The 15,850-nt window shown below is 34.4% G+C and overlaps 1 protein-coding gene across 3 annotated transcripts in view; it reads right to left on the bottom strand.

Moving 5' to 3' along the window:
• Positions 1-315: 315 nt before the first annotated feature.
• Positions 316-15,850, bottom strand: part of LOC145727339 (zinc finger protein castor homolog 1-like) — a 108,207-nt gene continuing 92,672 nt past the window's right edge. For 2 of the 3 annotated variants that reach the window (XM_081976911.1, XM_081976909.1), the window contains exons 13-20: positions 12,208-12,495; positions 11,919-12,130; positions 11,519-11,617; positions 8,087-8,403; positions 7,779-8,033; positions 7,549-7,719; positions 4,915-5,128; positions 316-4,609 (exon numbers count right to left, since the gene is read on the bottom strand). In XM_081976911.1, the coding sequence (XP_081833037.1) occupies positions 4,335-4,609; positions 4,915-5,128; positions 7,549-7,719; positions 7,779-8,033; positions 8,087-8,403; positions 11,519-11,617; positions 11,919-12,130; positions 12,208-12,495 (1,831 nt within the window). In that variant the 3' untranslated portion in view covers positions 316-4,334. The remainder of the gene's footprint in view (positions 4,610-4,914; positions 5,129-7,548; positions 7,720-7,778; positions 8,034-8,086; positions 8,404-11,518; positions 11,618-11,918; positions 12,131-12,207; positions 12,496-15,850) is intronic. The other variant, XM_081976910.1, reaches the window with a different exon arrangement.

Here is a 15,850-nt window from a genome sequence, read left to right on the forward strand (position 1 = left end):
GACATAAACTTACTTTTTTTTAATGGAAGTGGAAAATGACATTTCCAAAAAGGTTCAACCTTTATAACGATACCAAAAAGTACATAATTATTTTCTTAAATGGCGGAATTATACCCTTTTCAGTGACAAATTTAGGCACTAAATGCTACGATATTAGTCTTGAACACTAATTTTAAGAAGTAAATTAGTCCGAAAATTTAATTTGGACTGTTAGTTGAATTGTAGACTTGTTTTAATCCAAAAAATTGAGTTGTACACCAAAATTAACGTAAACTTTTAGACTACTTTTACGATTACTACAATAAACTACAAAAACAGATTTACGAATATTTTTTATTAAATACTGACAGTTAAAAACATAATCACAGTAAAGGATATACACACTACACGCTAAATCTGTATATAGTGATATAAAGACATGCGTTTTTGGATTTAAAACAAAAAAAAAAAAACTATAAAATCTACTCGTACGTTTATAAAATAAATATACATAATATTATTAGTGTGTATCTCTTAACTAATTAATACAATAATATTTAATGTATCTTGAAATGCCAAAAAAAAAAAAAAGATACCAAAGGAAGAGTGATAAAACAAGATAAAAGTCAACTTGGTTGGCTTAGTATTTACACAAAAAAAAAAAAAGACTAGCTATGAACAAAACAAGTTTATAAGTGGATTTAAGGCCAGTTTGTATAATTATAACTTATACAGTAATTATATAATGGCCTAAAGTGGGTATGGCAAACAATTCACTTATTTAACACTCTTTTACAGGGCATAGTGGAAATTGGAAAAATAAATTAAAGGAAGTCTACTTCTATGTATGTATATGGCACATGCGGTATATAATGGAATGACTTTACCATCCAGTAAATGAGGTTTGTTATTATAATATAATCTGGTCGAAAAATTCTACTTTTTTTTTATTAAGGAAGGGTACCTACGAAAAAGGCACAAAATATTTACTTTTATATGTCTTTTGTCTAAGGCACAAAAACTATCTATATTATATCGGAAAAGGCCTCTGTCTATGTAGTATACAACCCTAAAAAGTCTCTATGTATTGACTGCCAGAAAATGATGAATTCCTATATGTGTAACTTTTCTCTATATACACGTATATACTCTACAAAAAAATCTATCAATAAATATATAATATTATAATAATAATAGCAAATCTTCAGTAGTTTTATCACAAACTGGTAGAATATACGTTATTTTAAATGAGCTCCAAATAACCGTTTTTTTTTTTTTAAATATACACTACACACTTTTGAGCATTTAAATTGTTATTATTATTTAGGTGTTCGAATAAATTAAAGCCTTTTTTTCCGTCAAACAGCTCTTAATACACTACTAAAAAAGGTTTTTGTACATTCCGGGGTCTTTTTATTGTTAACTTGGGTGGTAAACTAGCACGTGTAACCGACAGAGACACTGATGATAATGGCATGCGCGAGACAAGGAGAAAAAACCCTAAAAAAAGTCCTAGTAGTGGCGGAAAGTTTGCTGCGATGTTGTCAAACGTCTGCCCTGCGTCTAGTTTTTTAAAAACTTAGTCCCCATAAACAGTGTTGCCAAGTTAAAATCAAAAAAACGGTAAATCAACAAATAAACAATTTATTTTACATTATTATTATATAATGTGTGTTTTTTTAATGATTTGTTTTTGTTTGTGTTTTTTTTTTTTGACAATTTGCTACATAAACTTCAAAAATACAGATTTCAATTTTGTTTATAACAGTTTCTGACATTAGTGACAATTAGGTTTTAGAGGATAATTTAGCTACACAGTCACGTGACTACTAAATCTCAGAAATACGTTTCAAATCGAATACTGCAAGAATACTTTTCTAAACTCTCATTTTCGTAGTTTTTGAACACAGTTTGACAGTTTTGACGTTAGTGACAATTGCTGCGTGGTTCTAGAACACTATAATTAGCTAGACGGTCACGTGAAAATTGTCAAAATAACTGTCACTAACCTCAGAAATATGTCTTGCTTTGAGAACTGATTTGAACTGTAATTCTTGCAAATTCTTGTTTTGATTTCAAGTTTTGACATTAGTGACAGATATCACGTGGTCTTAGAGGATAATTTAGCTAAACAGTCACGTGACTACTATTAAAATAACTGGCATAAATCTCAAAAACACGATTTACATCGAATACTGCAAGAATACTTTTCTAAACCCTGATTTTTGCATTTCTTGAATACCATTTGACAGATTTGACGTCAGTGACAGTTGAGCGTGGTTCTAGAACACTATTTAGCTAAACGATCCTGTAAAAAATGTCAAAATAACTGTCAAAAACATCAGAGACACGTTTTGCTTCGAAAACTGATTAAAACGTTAATTTTTGCTGATTTTAGGCAAAGTTTGACAATTTTGACATTAGTGAGAAATATCACGTGGTTTTAGACGATAACTTAGCTAAATAGTCACGTGACTACTGTCAAAATAACTGAAATAAATCTCAAAAGCACGTCTTGCTTCGAAAACTGACTTAAATTGTAATTCTTGCAAATTCTAGTACATTTTTGACAGTTTTGACATAGATGACAGATATCACGTGGTTTTAGAGGATAATTTAGCTAAACAGTGACGTGACTACTGTAAAAATAACTGTCATAAATCTCAGAAACCCGTCTCGTTTCGGAACTGCAAGGAAAACGGTGTTAAACTTTAATTTTTTGCAGATTTAAGGCAAATTTAGACAGTTTTGACATTAGTGACAGATATTACGTGGTTTTAGAAGATAATTTAGCTAAATAGTCACGTGACTAATGTCAAAATAACTGTCATAAATCTCAAAAACACGATTTATATCGAATACTGCAAGATTACTTTTCTAAACCCTGATTTTTGCAGTTTTTGACTATAGTTTGACAGCTTTGACGTTAGTGACAGTTGAGCGTAGTTCTACAATACTATTTAGCTAGACGGTCACGTGACAGTTGTCAAAATAACTGAAATAAACCTCAAAAGCAGGTCTTGCTTCGAAAACTGATTTAAACTGTAATTCTTGCAAATTCTAATCAAATTTTGACATTAGTAACATTTATCACGTGGTTTTAGAGAATAATTTAGCTAGACAGTCACGTGACTACTATCAAAATAACTGTCATAAATCTCAGAAAGACGATTTATATCGAAACTGCAAGAAAATTGTGTTAAACTTTAATTTTTCCTGATTCTAGGCAAATTTAGACAGTTTTGAAATTAGTGACAGATATCACGTGGTTTTAGAAGATAATTTAGCTAAATAGTCACGTGACTACTGTCAAAATAACTGTCATAAATCTTAGAAAGACGATTTATATCGAATACTACAAGAAAACTTTTTCTAAACCCTGATTTTGCAACTTTTGAGCATGGTTTAGCAGTTTTGACGTTGGTGACAGTTGTCACGTGATTGTAGAACACTATTTAGCTAGACGGTCACGTGACAATTGTCAAAGTAACTGAAATAAACTGCAAAAGCATGTTAAACTGTAATTCTTGCAAATTCTAGTAAAATTTTGACAGTTTTGACATAAGTGACAGATATCATGTGATTCTAGAGGATAATTTAGCTAAACAGTCACGTGACTACTGGCAAAATAAATCTCAGTAACACGATTTATATCGAATAATGCAAAAATACTTTTCTAAACACTAATTTTTGCAGTTTTTGACTACAGTTTGACAGTTTTGACATTAGGGACAGTTGTTGCGTGGTTCTAGCATTATTTAGCTAGACAGTCACGTGAAAATTGTCAAAAACATCAGAAATACGTTTAGCTTCTAAAACTGATTTAAACTGTGTTACACTTTAATTCTTGAAGATTCTAGGCAAATTTTGACACTAGCGACAAATATCACGTGGTTTTAGATGCGAAATTAGCTAGGCGGTCACGTGACCCAATTGGCGTAAGAAAGATGACTGTTTTAACAACGTTTTTGGAATCCAGAAGAAAACACTACCAAATTTGGTACAGTCAGGTAGAAAAGTTTGAACTGCCAGAAACACAGTTTGAGAGGACAGTCAGAAAAAAACCGGAGAATGGCAGAAAGAGACAAACATTGCCAATTGGATGAATTCAGAAAAACTTCTGACCCAATAGATTTTCTGTCTCGGTCTCGCCCATACAATTATCTATACGTTTCTCTGTCAGTTCTTCTAGGGCTAGTTTCAGTTTTACCACACCTGTATAATATACAAACTTGTACATACATTAATACTGAATAACTTTATTAGTGTCTTCCGCGTGACAGAGGTCTCTGGTCACATCATATGATCAGTATACCGTCAGGAACTTATAACACTCGTCTGATATGTCAACAACGTCAACCCTCCATGTGTCGGTATTTGTGGGCGCTCATTTGTGCCAACCCCAACACCGCGTACTGACAGCTCAGACAGTGGTAGTGCGTCTGTTTGCCGCTATGTTGGCAATTCTGGACGCGGCACACCTGACTCGGAGTGAATTTTTCGAAACCGGCCGCCTGGATGCTGTCCAGTTTTTGGTGTTGGCGACGGTGCGCCACCACTTTGTTCGTGTCAGTGCAAACGAATTCGCATTTGAGACAGTGAAAGTGCGAGGCCTTGTTTTGGGTCGATCCTGCAAAGAAAACGGTCAAAAATTAGGTTAGGTTCAAGTCTACATGTGCACCACAATTGTGTGATTGGTTCAGAAAAGCAGCAAGCTGAAAGCTGCTTTTTTGACCAATCACAATCCATTTGTACCACTGTGCTGTCAAAATAAAGTAAGTCCACGTGTCAATTTTGAATTTTCCTGAATAAGGAGAATAACTGTCAAACTTGTCAAATTTGTCATGTATTCTAATGAGATGACTTACGAAACTTGACAGTACAATGACACTTTTGACATTTTCCTGCAAACTACTAAAGTGAGACAAAACTAACCTAAATTGGCGGTGTAGGCGCAATCCGGTCGACCGCAAGCCACGTTCGCCCTGTACTGTTGGAAATCGCCACCCATCAACGTATCAAGTCGTTCGTGACGCGCAGTATGTTGGACAAATCGGGTTTTGTCGCAAAACGAGTAGCCGCAATCCTGCCTTTGGCAATGGAAGTGCGTTTGGTGTTCTCGATAGCCGCAATGTTGGTATTTACAATCCTGAAAATCACAATGTGCATAAGTTTGTTGATTTGCTAAAATCCTTTTATATGTCTACATTTCATCCGATCAAGTAAACGCTGATTAACGATTAATAATCTGACATTTGACAACTGACGTTAACAAAGACAAGTGAATAAAATAACCACAAAAACAACTCTTATTTTTTGTTTTTTCTTTAGAAACAACTCTTATTTTTTGCTTTGACTTTTGTTTTAAATCTTAAAGCGCTTTATTCGTTTTGATTTTTTCGGGGGAAAGCGAAAACACTCGAAAACAAAAAAGGTCATTTGACAGCTGACCGCGACACAATAGGAATGCTGTCATCAGTGTCAGTTCTATTTTGTATCTTTGTTTAATTTTTTTGCTGTCTTAATTGGATGTTTACGTAGGACAATCTGTCAATATATCGGACTATGCAACTATAGAAAATTCAGCTACTGCACTACAAACAGAGCCTGGTCTATGAAGGTTTCACTTAAATTACGTTCGTAACGCTTAATTTTTTTTAATAAAAAAACCGCCAACAAATAAACAAACAAATGGTAGTTCTAACCTAGTTTTGTCCTACCAACAGCTGATGACGATGATTAGTTCTTTACAGAAAGTGGGAACGCAGCTAATTGATGAGAAAGTGTGTTGCCAAGTCAAAATATTGAATGGCGGTAGAGCCAGTTTTAACATTAGTGGGACAGATATTACGCGGTTTTAGAGGATAATTAAGCTAAATAGTCACGTGACTACTGTCATAAATCTCAGAAACAGGTTTTATATCGAATACGGCAATGGAAACTTTTCTAAACCCGGATTTTGCAACTTTTAAGCACAGTTTGACAGTGTTGACGTTTGTGACAGTTGTCACGTGGGTCTAGAACACTATTGAGCAAAGACGGTCACGTGACAATTGTCAAAATAACTGTCATTAATCTCAGAAACACGTCTTGTTTTTAACTTTAATTCTTACTGGTTCTAGGAAAATTTTGATAGTTTTGACATTCGTGACAGATATCACGTGGTTTAAGAGGATAATTTAACAAGACAGTCACGTGACCTACTTGGAGTAAGAAAATAAGTGATTTAAGCACATTTTTGAAATCTCAAAGTCAAAGTTTGAACTACATACTAGAAATAGTTTGAAAAGACAGTCAAGGACAAAATCACCTGTAAAACCCACTTGGAGTGAGAAAATGACTGTTTTAAGCACATTTTTGAAATCCTCATTAAATTTCCTATCCAATAATCTAAAAAAACACTGCAAAATTTGATATAGTCAGTGAGAAAAGCGCTGTCAAAATTTGAACTATCAGAAGCACAGTTTGAAAGGACAGTCAGGGACAAAATCGCCTGTAAAACCCACTTGGAGTAAGAAAATGACTGTTTTAAGCACATTTTTAAAATCCCCATTGAATTTCCTATTCAATAACCTAAAAAAACACTGCAAAATTTGGTACAGTTAGGGAGAAAAGCGGTGTCAAAATTTGAAATGCCAGAAACACACTTTGATAGGACTGTCAAAGGCAAAATTGCTTGTCAAACCCACTTGGAGTAAGAAAACGACTGTTTTGTGCACATTTTTGAAATCCTCATTGAATTTCCTACTCAACAAAACTAAAAAAACAGTACAAAATTTGGTACAGTCAGGGAGAAAAGCGGTGTCAAAATTTGAAGTATCAGAAGCACAGTTTGAAACTACAGTCAGGGACAAAATCGCTTGTAAAACCCACTTGGAGTAAGAAAATGACTGTTTTAAGCACGTTTTTGAAATCCTCATCAAATTTCCTATCCAATAACCAAAAAAAACATTCCAAAATTTGATACAGTCAGGGAGATAAGCGGTGTCAAAATTTGAAAACCTACAAACACAGTTTGAAAGTACAGTCAGGGACAAAATCGCCTGTAAAACCCACTTGGAGTAAAAAAAATGACTGTTTTAAGCACATTTTTGAAATCCCCATTGAATTTCCTATCCAATAACCTGAAAAACACTCCCAAATTTGGTACAGTCAGGGAGAAAAGCGATGTCAAAATTATATTTTTCAGAAACACAGCTTGAAAAAACACTCAGGGACAAAATCGCCTGTAAAACCCATTTGGAGTAAGAAAATGACTGTTTTAAGCACATTTTTGAAATCCTCATTGAATTTCCTATCCAATAACCTAAAAAAACACTCCAAAATTTGATACAGTCAGGGAGGAAAGCGATGTCAAAACTTGATTTGCCAGAAACACAGTTTGAAAAAACAGTCAGCGACAAAATCGCCTCTAAAACCTACTGGGAGTAAGAAAATGACTGTTTTAAGCACATTTTTGAAATCCTCATTGAATTTCTTATCTAATAACCCGAAAAAAACACTACAAAATTTGGTACAGTCAAGGAGAAAAGGCGGTGTCAAAATTTCTCTATAGTAAATGACAATTACCTCATTAAACCTGAACCTCAAATAACCGGCAGGCACTGGCTCATCCTTCAAAATCCTCATCGAATTTTGGATTCGGGCCTTTTTGGCTTCCGGACTGATATCATGAGGACTCAATGCCCTTTTGTTCAGATTGGCGGCCATTGCAGCCAAAGGTGACGTCAAATTTTCCGCCTAAAATCAAATTGGGTTTGAGTGATCGGCTCCTAAATTCCTTTCTTGCTCTAACTGACCTGGAACGGATGATTTTGATGTCCCAGCAAGGGACTTTGCATCAGTTGGGCATGTTGAAACATGATCTGCGATGGAATCCCTTGTTGGTAGAGACTTTGAGGCAAAAAGGCGTTTTGCTGCTGCATCAAAGCAATTTGGGTGGCAAAGTTGGGCGGAAACTGGGCGAAATGATTGTAAGCATCGAACGTAGGGGTGGAGAAGTACGGTCCTGGTGCTGCTGGTTCCTTATTGGCTTGCGACTTTTCCACTGAAACCTAATCAAACCACAGTTTAGTACAACTCAACATAACCACCAGATGTCACTTACTTGATTGTCATTTTGCGTCAGGGCAGACAAACTGGCAACGCTGATTTTCTGCCCGCTCAAATTCTCCGTCTCTTCTTTGACACCGTTGAAACTATCTTCGTCTCTCTCACTATTATTGTCGGCAGGATTTAAGAAGCCGGCGTTGCCATGTCTAGCCACGTGCGGCACCAACTTGTCCAGTTCAGAAAAGGCTTGATTGCAGGCGTTGCAGTGATAGTGCGGTTTTCGTTTCAGTTTACAAAATGGCCGACTGCATGACACGTCAGGACCGTACTGGGTGGTCGACAGTTGGGTCTGATCAGAACTGGATGGTCGAGCTGAAATTGTCGATTTTAGATTAGCTTTAGTTAATAAGTTTATTAGTAATTAGTAAATTATCTACAAAGGATTTCTAGTGGTACTACTACTGTAACACATGCTTTTTTAGGGTGATTTGACAATTGACAACACGTTTCGACGTTGACACGTTGACGTCAAAAAGTCCAGCTTTGTTCAGGTGCTAGTTTCTGAGATATCAGTAATCAAACCTGCCTGTAGAGCTTAAAATGTCGCAACAACTGTGAATTTTTGAATATTTTCAGTTATAACCAAGTGACAGCTGTCAAATTCAGTACAGTTATAGTTTTGGGTTAGGTTGACAGCTGTCAGAAAATTTCAGTTTTCTTCAGGGGCCAGTTTATGAGATATCAGTGATCAAACCTGCCTGCAGCGCTTAAAATGTCGCAACAACTGTGAATTTCAATATTTTCAGTTACAACCAAGTGACAGCTGTCAAATTCACTACAGTTATAGGTCTGGGTTAGGTTGACAGCTGTCAAAAGTTTCCGTTTTCGTCAGGAGCTACTTTCTCAGATGTCTAATGTCTACATTTATTGTTTGATATTTTTTAAATTCTGTTTTGTGTGTTTTACTCTATTTCATTACTTTATTTTTATTCTTCTTATAATAGCTGTTTTGCAATCACTGATTTTCTTATCTACCTTTTTCTACTCTTTGATTTTTTTCTACTTTCTTTCAAGTGTTTTTTAACCGCAAAATTGCTTGTTTTACTCTGTTTCATAATGTTTTCTCTATAATCTGAATTCTTTAAATTTTATTTTATGTCTTGCCTCTATTTCTCTTTATTTTTACTTTTCTCCGTTTATAGTTGTTTTATTCTGTTTTGCTTTGTATGTCTACTCATTTTCGATTCTAGTTCTATCACCTATTTACTTATCTACTTTTTTACTCTCTTTTAATTTCTTCTACTTTCTTTAAAATGTTTTTTTTATTCCATTCTACTGCTTTTACTTCTAGCCTGTCTTTTGAAACTGTGTTTCTGGCACTTCAAATTTTAATACAGCTTTTCTCACTGACTGTACTAAACTTCGTAGTGTTTTTTGAGGTTATTGAATAGGAAATTTAATGAGGATTCCAAAAATGTGCTTAAAACAGTCATTTTCTTACTCCAAGTGAGTTTTACTGGCGATTTTATCATTGACTGTTCTTTGAAATTGTGTTTCTGGCAGTTCAAATTTTGACAACGCTTTTCTCTCTGACTGTACCAAATTTTGAAATGTTTTTTCATGCTATTGGATAGGGAATTTAATGAGGATTTCAAAAATGTGCTTAAAACAGTCATTTTCTTACTCCAAGTGCGTTTTACTAGCGATTTTGTCATTGACTATCCTTTCAAACTGTGTTTCTGTCAGTTCAAACTTTGACACCGCTTTTCTCTCTGAGTGTACCAAATTTTGTAATGTTTTTCAAGTTATTGGATAGGAAATTTAATGAGGATTCCAAAAATGGGCTTAAAACAGTCATTTTCTCACTTCAAGTGGGTTTTACCAGCGATTTTGTCCCTGACTGTCCTTTCAAACTGTGTTTCTGTCAGTTCAAACTTTGACACCGCTTTTCTCCCTGACTGTACTCGATTTTTTAATGTTTTTTCATGCTATTGGATAGGGAATTTAATGAGGAATTCAAAAATGTACTTAAAACAGTAATTTTCGCACTCCAAGTGGGTTTTACAATCGATTTTGTCACTGACTGTCTTTTCAAACTGTATTTCTGGCAGTTCAAGTTTTGACACCGCTTTTCTACCTGACTGTATACAATGTTGTAGTGTTTTTTTTATGTTTTTGGATAGGAAATTTAATGAGGATTCCAAAAATGGGCTTAAAACAGTCATTTTCTTACTCCAAGTGGGTTTTACAGTCAATTTTGTCCCTGACAGTCCTTTCAAACTGTTTCTGTCAATTCAAATTTTGACACCGCCTTTCTACCTGACTGTATACAATGTTGTAGTGTTTTTTTATGTTTTTGGATAGCAAATTTAATGAGGATTTCAAAAATGTGCTTAAAACAGCCAGTTTCTCACTCCAAGTGGGTTTTACAGGCGATTTTGTCACTGACTGTCCTTCCAAACTGTGTTTCTGTCAGTTCAAACTTTGACACCGCTTTTCTCTCTGAGTGTACCAAATTTTGTATTGTTTTTTCATGTTATTGGATAGGAAATTTAATGGGGATTTCAAAAATGTGCTTAAAACCTTCAATTTCTCACTCCAAGTAGGTTTTACAGGTAATTTTGTTATTGACTGTCCTTTCAAACTGTGTTTCTGCCAGTTCAAATTTTGACAACGCTTTTCTCTCTGACTGTACCTAATTTTGTAATGTTTTTTCATGTTATTGGATAGGGAATTTAATGAGGATTTCAAAAATGTGCTTAAAACAGTAATTTTCTCACTCCAAGTGGGTTTTACTGGCGATTTTGTCATTGACTGTCCTTTCAAACTCCGTTTCTGTCAGTTCAAACTTTGACACCGCTTTTCTCCCTGACTGTACCAAATTTTCTAGTGTTTTTGCAGGTTATTGGATAGGAAATTTAATGAGGATTCCAAAAATGGGCTTAAAACAGTCATTTTCTCACTCCAAGTGGGTTTGACAAGCAATTTTGCTTGTGACTGTCAAACTGTGCTCAAAAGTAGTCATTTAAATGACATGTCTCTCACAAGTCTCATGTCAGTGTCATTAGTGGTAAATAACACTTGAATGTACTACCTACGTCATAACCGTCATTTGCACTTAAGTTTGGTTCAGACTGTGATTTTTCATATCTATTGTTGCACAACCTAAACCAACAGGTTTAAAGTGGTGATTCCTTTCATAATTTCTGACATTTCCAGTTATTCTCACCTGTCATTCTGACACATATTGTGACCTGTCAAGGGATTGCATTTTTGAATATTTTTCTGAAATGATGATGAGTTTCAAAAATTCCCAATTTTCTTGTAATTTTTCTTTTCAGTTCAATTTTTTTATTATTTATTACCCAGTAAGGGATGAATAATTTTTAGTTAGTAAAATGTAGGAAAAAGCACCGTCCATGAATTATTAATAAGTTAGTGTTAATAAAAGTGATCATTATCTGCATCGTTAGTACTTTGATCGTACCTGATGTCAATATGACATGATTGGACGGTGAACTTCTCTGGTCCACCGAAACTTGCGGTAATGTGGAAATAGGGTAAAAAGTCCCCGAAGCCCTCACCACTAAAAAACGACAATTTACACACTATTTACAAAATTAACACACCAAAACGCCATTAAAATTACTTTACTGAAAAGCAATCCCACCCCCTCCAGACAGTTTGCAACTTTAACGCCCTCTAGCGGTGTTATTGATCAAGTTAGAAAAACGCGCAACACAGATTTGGAAAGGTCTCAAACTCACCAACCAATCAGGTTCTATAATTTTTTTACCTATCTTGTCAAATAACCGAGTTATTTGAGTCTGATACCAACTTTTCTGGAGAGGGGGCATATGCTTTTCAAACTCCAACACGAAACTTACCGGAAACTTTGTTACTGTCCTGACTTAAGTTGACAGCTTCCATTTCGTTCGTACTTAGCGAGGGGGGTTCCACCAAAAGTTCCTCACTTTTCACTCGAATACTGGGGAAGTTGTTCTCTGGGGGCGCAGCCTCGTGCTTTTGATTGTGAATCGCCATTTGGGAGTATTGCACAAAACTGTACTTACAATTCGGTCTGGTACAGTGAAAATGCCTGGAAAAAAAAACCAAACTTTAAGACACTGCAGAATTTCATTTAACACGCCACTGGATTTGCCATCCCCTTCTCACCTGTTGATTTTATTGGAGGCGCAACCCTGCAATCTACAGTCCACCATGCGATCGTAAAACTCGAATCCTTCGGGAATTTCCACGTTTTCGTGGAAATCCTTGGCGTGTCCCACCAGGGCTTCGATCTGATCGGTGGCGTAGAGGCAACGCTTCTTGTTGCAGTGAAAATGGGCGGAACCCAAGTAGGGACACAACGTGTCCGGACATTTGGTGTTTTCGTTGTAACTGTCAAAGGATTGCACCGTGCTCGAGTAGTCCGCCACGTTGAAAGTGGGAAACCGGGACACCCTGTAAACATGTTTTATTGTCAAGTACACGATGGACCAAGTTGGCAAATTTTAAAATTATATGGGAGCCAGTGTTGTCACGTTAGAGGATTTTTCCCCAAAAACTACCATTAGTGCTTTGTGGAAATATTTTTTCCGGGGATACCTTCTAAATCTGTTGGGAAAGAATACTAAAGTTTTGTATTTAACTTTGGCTTGCACAACAGTGTTCTAGTCCAGTTTTTTGGCTTATTAGTGTTTTTTCCATCAAAACTCTGTCATGATAAAAAAAGCCAAAATCACGTGCTACATTTTGACGTTTGAACGAACCTTCTAGCTGTCATAATAACGAATTTAGAAGCTGTCAAATTGTAACATCCTCAATATTTCTAGTACAGTTGCACTGTTGTATAATTCATGATTCATGTCAAATATCTCGGTAATTTGTAATTTTTTAAAGAAAATTAAAGAAACTCAAAATCACGTGCTTTATTTTGACGTTTGAACGAACCTTCTAGCTGTCATAATAACGAAATTAGAAGCTGTCAAATTGTAACATCCTCAATATTTCTAGTACAGTTGCACTGTTGTATAATTCATGATTCATGTCAAATATCTCGGTAATTTGTAATTTTTTAAAGAAAATTAAAGAAACTCAAAATCACGTGCTTTATTTTGACGTTTGAACGAACCTTCTAGCTGTCATAATAACGAAATTAGAAGCTGTCAAATTGTAACATCCTCAATATTTCTAGTACAGTTGCACTGTTGTATAATTCATGATTTATGTCAAATATTTCGGTAATTTGTAATTTTTTAAACAAAATTAAAAGAAAGCCAAAATCACGTGCTACATTTTGACGTTTGAACGAACCTTCTAGCTGTCATAATAACGAATTTAGAAGCTGTCAAATTGTAACACTTTCAGTATTTCTAGTACACCTACACTGTTGTATATTTCATGTCAAATATCTCGGTTCTTTGTAGATTTTGAAATAAAAATTGTATTAAGGTAAAAGAAAGCCAAAATGACGTGCTACATTTTGACGTTTGAACGAATCTTCTCGCTGTCATAATAACGAATTTAGAAGCTGTCAAATTGTAACACTTTCAGTATTTCTAGTACAGCTACACTGTTGTATATTTCATGTCAAATATCTCGGTTTTTTGTAGATTTTGAAATAAAAATTGTATTAAGGTAAAAGAAAGCCAAAATGACGTGCTACATTTTGACGTTTGAACGAACCTTCTAGCTGTCATAATAACGAATTTAGAAGCTGTCAAATTGTGACACCTTCAATATTTCTAGTACATGAAACACTGTTGACTATTTCATGTCAAATATTTCGGTAATTTGTAATTTTTTAAACAAAATTAAAAGAAAGCCAAAATCACGTGCTACCTTTTGACGTTTGAACGAACCTTCCAGCTGTCATAATAACGAAATTAGAAGCTGTCAAATTGTAACATCCTCAATATTTCTAGTACAGTTGCACTGTTGTATAATTCATGTCAAATATCTCGGTAATTTGTAATTTTTTAAAAAAAATTAAAAGAAAGCCAAAATTACGTGCTACCTTTTGACGTTTGAACGAACCTTCCAGCTGTCATAATAACGAAATTAGAAGCTGTCAAATTGTGACACCTTCAATATTTCTAGTACATGAAACACTGTTGACTATTTCATGTCAAATATTTCGGTAATTTGTAATTTTTTAAACAAAATTAAAAGAAAGCCAAAATCACGTGCTACCTTTTGACGTTTGAACGAACCTTCCAGCTGTCATAATAACGAAATTAGAAGCTGTCAAATTGTAACATCCTCAATATTTCTAGTACAGTTGCACTGTTGTATATTTCATGTCAAATATCTCGGTTATTTGTAATTTTTTAAAGAAAATTGTATTAAGGTAAAAGAAAGCCAAAATCACGTGCTACATTTTGACGTTTGAACGAACCTTCTAGCTGTCATAATAACGAAATTAAAAGCTGTCAAATTGTAACACTTTCAGTATTTCTAGTACATGAAACACTGTTGACTATTTCATGTCAAATATTTCGGTAATTTGTAATTTTTTAAACAAAATTAAAAGAAAGCCAAAATCACGTGCTACATTTTGACGTTTGATCGAAGCTTCTAGCTGTCATAATAACGAATTTAGAAGCTGTCAAATTGTAACACTTTCAGTATTTCTAGTACACCTACCCTGTTGTATATTTCATGTCAAATATCTCGGTTATTTGTAATTTTTTAAAGAAAATTGTATTAAGGTAAAAGAAAGCCAAAATAACGTGCTACATTTTGACTTTTGAACGAACCTTCTAGCTGTCATAATAACGAAATTAAAAGCTGTCAAATTGTAACACTTTCAGTATTTCTAGTACAGTTGTACTGTTGTTTATTTCATGTCAAATATCTCAGTTATTTGTAATTTTTTAAAGAAAATTGTATTAAGGTAAAAGAAAGCCAAAATAACGTGCTACATTTTGACTTTTGAACGAACCTTCTAGCTGTCATAATAACGAAATTAAAAGCTGTCAAATTGTAACACTTTCAGTATTTCTAGTACAGTTGTACTGTTGTTTATTTCATGTCAAATATCTCAGTTATTTGTAATTTTTTAAAGAAAATTGTATTAAGGTAAAAGAAAGCCAAAATAACGTGCTACATTTTGACGTTTGAACAAACCTTCTAGGTGTCATAATAACGAATTTAGAAGCTGTCAAATTGTAACACTTTCAGTATTTCTAGTACAGTTGCACTGTTGTATATTTCATATCAAATATCCCGGTTATTTGTAATTTTTGGAAAAAAAATTGTATTAAGGTAAAAGAAAGCCAAAATCACGTGCTACATTTTGACGTTTGAACTGAAATGGCAGAAAATGTCACGTGACTTGTGACATTGAAAAAACCCAACAAGATAACCAGAAAAGTCACGTGATCTTAAAAAATCCTAAAACGAAAAAATATAGAGGAAAAAGGTCATGTGACCTTGAGCAAAGTGAAACTCCTTTTAGAATGATAGAAACTGTCACGTGACTGAATTCTCGTTAACGTTAAAAATAAATCAAGATAGCGGGAACCGGTCACGTGACATAAGAAAAGAAATAAACGTAAAAAAATGGTAAAAAAGTCATGTGACCTTGTAGACGGCTAAAAAATCACGTGGTATTGGAAAAATGTTTCCAAAAACGAAAAATTTTACCCAAAAAGGTAAAATATCTTCGAAAAAAAGTAAAAACACCTTTAGAATGATGGAAAATGTCATGTGACTCCAAAAGTTGTCGTTAACATTAAAAAAAACAAATCAAGATGGCGGTACAAGTCACGTGATCTTGCAAAAATAGAAATGCTTTATATGATAGAAATGACAC

The sequence above is a fragment of the Ips typographus genome, linkage group LG3, assembly GCF_016097725.1.
Source record: "Ips typographus isolate SLU linkage group LG3, UJ_Ityp_2.0, whole genome shotgun sequence".
Lineage (NCBI taxonomy): Eukaryota > Metazoa > Arthropoda > Insecta > Coleoptera > Curculionidae > Ips > Ips typographus.